General features: G+C 34.4%; 1 protein-coding gene across 2 annotated transcripts; it reads right to left on the bottom strand.

Annotated features, from left to right (window-relative positions):
* Positions 1 to 335: 335 nt before the first annotated feature.
* Positions 336 to 5,342, bottom strand: LOC122304313 (nuclear transcription factor Y subunit A-3-like). Of its 2 annotated transcripts, none has more exons than XM_043116501.1 (6): positions 5,015 to 5,342; positions 2,476 to 2,874; positions 1,702 to 1,817; positions 1,561 to 1,632; positions 1,159 to 1,326; positions 336 to 955 (listed from the first exon to the last, which is right to left on the bottom strand). In XM_043116501.1, exons 2-6 carry the CDS (start codon positions 2,723 to 2,725, stop codon positions 626 to 628), a joined length of 936 nt encoding a protein of 311 aa, XP_042972435.1. In that variant the 5' UTR covers positions 2,726 to 2,874; positions 5,015 to 5,342; the 3' UTR covers positions 336 to 625. The 2 variants fall into 2 exon arrangements, with proteins under 2 accessions (XP_042972435.1, XP_042972436.1); XM_043116502.1 differs by lacking the exon at positions 5,015 to 5,342 and adding an exon at positions 4,740 to 4,944.
* Positions 5,343 to 6,614: the final 1,272 nt, after the last annotated feature.

Below are 6,614 nucleotides of genomic sequence, written 5' to 3'. Positions count from 1 at the left end.
TGAATTGAACATTTTCCTGCATCTCTTCCCGATAATGGCCAACTGGGTGCGTTTGGGGTTGTTGAAAATTAAAATCAACTAAACCCATCTCAAACCAATCGTTGATGAGAGACTCACTATTTTTAATAAGATTTACAAAACATTACTATTCACAAATTAAGACAGATTGCCCGAAATCACCACAGCATCAAGATGCACAGCATAAATGACTAGGTATAGACACGTTGGTATTGGGCCACGGATTGGATCCAATTCCGTACAAGTCACTATCACTCGTACCAATGGTGAAAGTGCACCAGATTGGCAGGGCAAACAGAAACCAAAAATGAACCATATTCAGAAACTTCAAATTCTCTTTGATGATATCCTATTCGTGCAGAGAATTGGTAGCAACAACATAAGTGATGTATTAGCAGAGTTGAATTAAAAGCACAATCTTCTCACAAAACCATGTCAATATCCTTCGTAACATCATGTAAACGAAACTAGTAAAGATCTTAGTACGATGAGCCAAACCTAACGCATTTCAGAAGTCAAGCAGGAAACATAGAAAGTAAGTGACAAAGCCAAGGATGAATTGCCTGACCGATGATTCGGATCATCGATTTTGTTTATTTCCCATGTCTCACCGAACGACTGAAGCACAGTGCTGGGTGCCTCCAGACACAAGGCCTCCATTGCAATTGCACTGCATGGGTCTAGAGAACCTCCGAAAGCTATCGTTACCATTGCTATTGGAGACATGCTTGATGTTAGAGCAGGTGGTAAGGGAAGTAACATCTTGACCAGTTTCAAATTGATGACTATGATGCAAGTCAACACAATCTGAGGCACAGTGAGTGTTGCTAGTGGCGGCCGAATCAGGATCTTGGAGCTTGCTTACGCTGACAAAACGTCCACCAGATCCCCTTACCCTATTTAGGGCATGACGATGCCGAGACTCATGAAGATATGGCTGTATTTAATTGAAAGGGATGCAGATCAGCCAAAAAAAGTCCTACATTTAATTGAATTTTTTTTTTACCATTTGTTGGATTAGAAATTAGTGTATGTGACTTGTTTCTCGGCAAATTATTTCCATTGAGATTTAAATGAAAAGGAAGGTATATATTTTCCAGAAAATAAACAAATGGTTTAAATGACTGCTGGCATACAGACCTTTCTAGTTTTGACAACTTTGTTTTGAGCCTCAAGCTTTGCACGTGATTGTCTCCTTCTGAGGATTCCATGGTACTGTTTTGGATTGACATAAATGGGTCCATCGTCCGTGAGATCAAGTGGCAGTGGAACTCGTGCGGGTGCCATCCCCACCATCCGAGTTTGAATCTGGCCAATAGATGGTTAAAGCTCAGACTAAAATAAAGTGACTAGAGCTCCATCTTCAGATTTACAATTGTGAAATGGAACACAAATTGGTGGTGAATAAAAGTATAACATGAAGTAACAAATAAAAGTATACAGATTCCTGCTATTTTTATTCTCTGCTAGCTGAAACTAACAACGTGGCAGATTAGTATCTACGGATCAAAGGAAAGCGAAGATGAACTTGACGGAACTTACAATAGTTTGTGGTCCATAATTAGTCAATAATCCACCAAAGCATGGATCAGCATAAGGATATGGAACTCGAGCCTGAAATAAGAGTAGAGACATGAGTTTAAAGGCATATGTAACAAACAGGATTTCAAAAGATCAACCTACCATTGAATGGTGATGAGAGATTTGTGAAGGATTGATCATGATATCTGGATTATTCAACAAGTAAACTGGCTTCATTTGACCTTCCACGATGCCCTTGACACAACTTGCATCTCCATCTAGACACATGCATAGACAACTCATTAAAAGTCAGACTAGCTTAACACTATACTTGAGCCAAAAAAAAGCCCCACTTCATGATCCCAGTTAAAAAGTGAGAAATAAACATCAATGTAATCCAAACCATGTGGGAGGAATGAGCGTGTAGAAAAGAGAATTGAAATAACACGTTCAACTCTAGGCCTATGAGCCATAACTTGAGAAATGAATGTTTTTAAGCCAAATTTTCTATAGAACCATATTGTCAACCAAGCATAGATTATATGTTTACAGATAAATGAAACACCTTTTTCTTCTTGGTAGATAAAGTGAACACTTCTTACTACAAAGTAACAAAAGCAATAAGAGAAAATAGATTAACTCGTTCACACAGATCAGATAGTTCCCATCATATCCATTATAAGCATAAAAAATTCCCCCAAAAAATTCAAACTCTCTTAAATTAATACAACATTCTTTGATTTGGTTGGCCTTTAGCGAGGGGGAGGGTGTTCAAGACATTATACCTAGTTCCTACTCTCTACAATATCTTTTTTTTCTTTAATAAATTTAATCAATCAAAAAAGTTCTATAAATATAAATGTCTGTGCCAGACAAGGGATACAGAAATGATGTAACGTAACATTATGACAAACTCATGCAACAAAGAGTAATTACCAGATTCAGATGAAACACATTGATCTTGACAATTGCTCCCTCCCATAACATCCACTTTATGGCGAGATTGACCAGTCAACTGAATTGTGGACGATTCCTGGTCAGGTAGCTGGAGACCTAAATGCTTTGCCTCATGACAAAGTCGTGGTGGAGAGCCTGCTTTCATGCTTGCATTTTTGGATAAAGATGACAGAATTTTCTGTTCATCTGGATTCCACCACGAAGGGAAAGGAACAGCAGAATGGGTCATTGAATGAACAAAATTACACTTCAATTTTTTTCTAGGTAATTTTAGAATATGTATAGGGTCAAAGTTATCTCTGTCTTCTGAATTTGATGCAAAATCCACAAGATCCTCAGCAGCAAGCAGGTTCCTTTCCACTCATTTAGCATCAGACTCTACAAGAACACGAAAATTGATGAGTAGTTGTATTAATTTTTTCAAAAGATGCACAGTATCAGTCTGAAATCACTGGAAAAAAATCCAAAAACTGAAGAAAAGATTGTCCCAACACTTTAAAAAGCTCAGATGTGCTAATACTTGCTGCCAAGTAAATGCATGACTTTTTATTTTCTTGCATGGATAAAACAGTGCCCAAACTTTTGAGAGAGAACACCTTCCTTCTAGTTACAATGGTAAGCTAAAGCCACACTGCTTGACTAAATTAAAATGATTCATTGTTAATGGAAAGCTGTAACGGGATAGAAATTTTTTTATAAGTAAAAGAAATAGGATATAAATTAGAATCTTCAAACACCCAAAGTAATCTTCAACCAATATAAGAAATTTGTGCTCTAACTTTGCCATCGCCGGCCATTTAGCTCATCATTTATACTTGATCTTTTGCTTTTTAAATGCTATTACTTTTTCCAAATAAATCCAATTATGGAAACATTAATAATTAATATTTTTGGATTGAGTCTTGCGCAAAATTATCATATAAATTTTAAGGAAATTTGCCTACTTTAGATATAAAGCTTACTTATAATTTTAGACATCTGAAAATATCACAAGGAAAAACCAGTTGGATTACACAAAATTCCATTTCTTGAGGTGAATATTTACTCACCAATACATAGGGGCAAGAAGCCTTGCTTAAGACGGTGGTGCAAAGAATCAAATTACTCGTCTTATTTGCAGTAAAAAATTAATTCAGAAACATATTCTCCTCAAATGCAATATCACTGGATACATTAATTGATAAGGATTTCCTTGCATATGTTGTGTTGACCCTAGGTCTAAAACAAACAGTTGCACTAAAGAGACATCAAGCACATGTTTCTTACAGACCAAGGTCTCAACAGAGAAGAGAACACCAAGACCTCAGCATTCTCATTTCACTATTATAGCAAGAGGACAAAGACCATATTGCCATAAACCCATAAAACTTTTCTTTTTTTTTTAAATACTTCAACTTGTACTCCTAATATCTTATGCAATTAGAAAAAACCGAGCCACTTTACTTTAATTACCTAACATTTCCTTTCAATGAAGGATCAGGATTAACAAGCAACTCATCACAAATATTAAAAATAATGCTCAAACAACATGTTCTACACGTGCATGAACTATAGTTGCAACAAACCATTCGGTTACCCCTACAAAATTCTATATTTTCTATCAAAATACATGAGATTCCATAGAGAGAGATGATAAGGAAAAAGTTACTTTTCCTGTTTAGGGTTTCAAGGGAAAAACTAAACCATAGTTTGAGAAGAACTTTAATGAAATACTTGATGTAGTTAGTCAAATATTGAAATTTGTTTACATGCAAGAATGCAACAAAATCAAAACGGAAAACCTCATGGCCAGGAATAGATCGCTGAAGAGGGTGACAGAAATATAACAATCAGACACAGGAAAACACCAGAGCAAGTCCAATCAGGCAAATGAATCAGAGCAATGCATGAGACACTTTGGTCAATAACTCACTCAGAAAATCTGTGACCAGCAAACCCAACCTACCCAAAACAAAAAAAGAAAGAAAGAAAAATGACTCCGCATGATGGGTTGCCAGACTTCATTGCTCAGGCATCAAAGGGGACATCCAAGAAAACCCATTACCATAAATGTGAAACTAAAAAAGAATACATAAGTTTAGACCAGTTTAGATCAGGAGAAAGGAGCAAACCAAATGTAGTCAATAATCCATTTCAGAGAGTGTAAACGTATATACGTACGAAACACCCCGAACCATAAACGGAGAACGGAAAATACCGAAAGGAACAATAAAGTCAGAAACCAACAATAGCAACAACTTTACCTATAATTTTAGTTTCCCATCACTATGATCTCAAACCCCACACATGCATACAATAAAAAGCAAATATAAGAAACCCACTAAGATTCAGGCCAATAAAGAAACCCCCTCGAGAAGGAAAGTACATGCAACAGAGAGAGAGAGAGAGAGAGGGAGAGAGAGAGAGAGAGGAATGAATCAAAAAGCAAGGAACAAATGAAACACCATGAAAGGTTGATGGTGTAGATTCAATAGAGAGAGAGAGAGAGAGAGAGAGAGAGAGAGAGAGAGAGAGAGACCTTTGGGATCCACTAAGACATGAAGAAGACGCGAGGAATAGTGCTGCTAGTATGAACTTGGACATGTTTCCCCTCTTGAGTCTTGGAATCCATATACACAATCTCTCTCCCCCTCTCTCTCTCCCCCCTATCCAAAAACTGAAAACTCTTTCCTTGTTTGTTCTCTACGTCCGTACAGGCCTCTCTCTTTCTTGAGCTTGAGCTAATTTTCTAGAACTAGAACCACCACTGACCACAGAGACTTTAAATTCGCAATATACAAAAGAAAAACGCATCCCCACCACCAGTACCCACAAATTTTGCCAGGACCACCATTTACACCTCAACGCTTTCTCGACCTTTCTTTTGTCATTTTTTTTGTTTTTTGAGTTGCGATCTTCGCCACCTTGCGCAAACGTCCAAACCTTTTGCCTCTGCTCTTCAGTCTTCCTGTCACAGCCGCCCTTTACTGTATACTACACTCCCACTCGCTTGCTTTTTTCCCTTAACCAAACGCACTAATAAGAAGCTAACACGTGAGTTTTTGACATAATATATTAAGTTTTGCTATTTATCTTAGAACACTTCCCATGAATTTTTTACTTTATTATTTAAAATACATTATTAAATCTTATTTTTTCTATTTCTATATTAATTTTTACAATACATTATACATTAATTTATTTATTTATTTTTATATTATTTTAATATTATAACCTTTAATATTTTATAAAAGAAAAAATACAATAAGAAAAATTAATTTTAAAGAAAAAGTATAAGAAGAGATAAAAAGAAATAAAAATATGTTTATATTTGTGTATAGTTGCTTCTACATTTAGTGGCAACACTGTACATAAATGTAAAATAAAAATAAAATTGAGCATATGTTAGATGGTAGTTTTAGACAACTTTTTTTAAAATTTTACATAATAAAATTTATTGTGAGTGTTCTAGAGGGCAACTCTTTAATGTGAAATTATAAATTTTTTGAAAATTAATGGGATTTAATGTAATAGATAAAATTATAAAATTAATTTTATTATAAAATAAATTTAATAAATTTTATGAAATTATATTAATTTATAAATTTATTTTTTTATAATTTTTTTCTTGATATTCTTGTCATTAACTCTTTAACTCATTTTATATCTCATTGCTTACGTGGCAATTACCTAATTACTGACAAATAAATGAAAACACATTAAGAAATTGAAAGGAGAGAGTTTGAAAGAGAGATCGGAGAAAGAGAGAGGTCGAAGAAAGAGAAAAAGCTTGATGAGAGAGAGGTCGAAGAGAGAGGGGATTTGATGAGAAAGAGCTTTAGGAGAGGATAAGAAAGATGGGTTTTGAGTTTGATAATGATGAACCTAACGTTAAAAAAATAATAATATGTGAGAAATGGGGTAGAAAACAGTTGCTTACGCATGACAAATTTTTTTTTATAAATTTAGGTCATGTTTGTTGTAAAGATGAAATAAAATTTGATAAGAGATTTTAAATAGTAATGAATAAAATATTATTATAATATAATTTTTTATTAAAATTTAAAAATTTTATATTGTTTATTATATTTTATATAAAAATTTAAAAAAATTATAATGATGAATTAAAATAAAATAAG

Source organism: Carya illinoinensis, chromosome 3 (assembly GCF_018687715.1).
Source record: "Carya illinoinensis cultivar Pawnee chromosome 3, C.illinoinensisPawnee_v1, whole genome shotgun sequence".
Lineage (NCBI taxonomy): Eukaryota > Viridiplantae > Streptophyta > Magnoliopsida > Fagales > Juglandaceae > Carya > Carya illinoinensis.
Note: the sequence above shows the minus strand (reverse complement) of the source record. Positions and strands in the feature narration are given on the sequence as shown.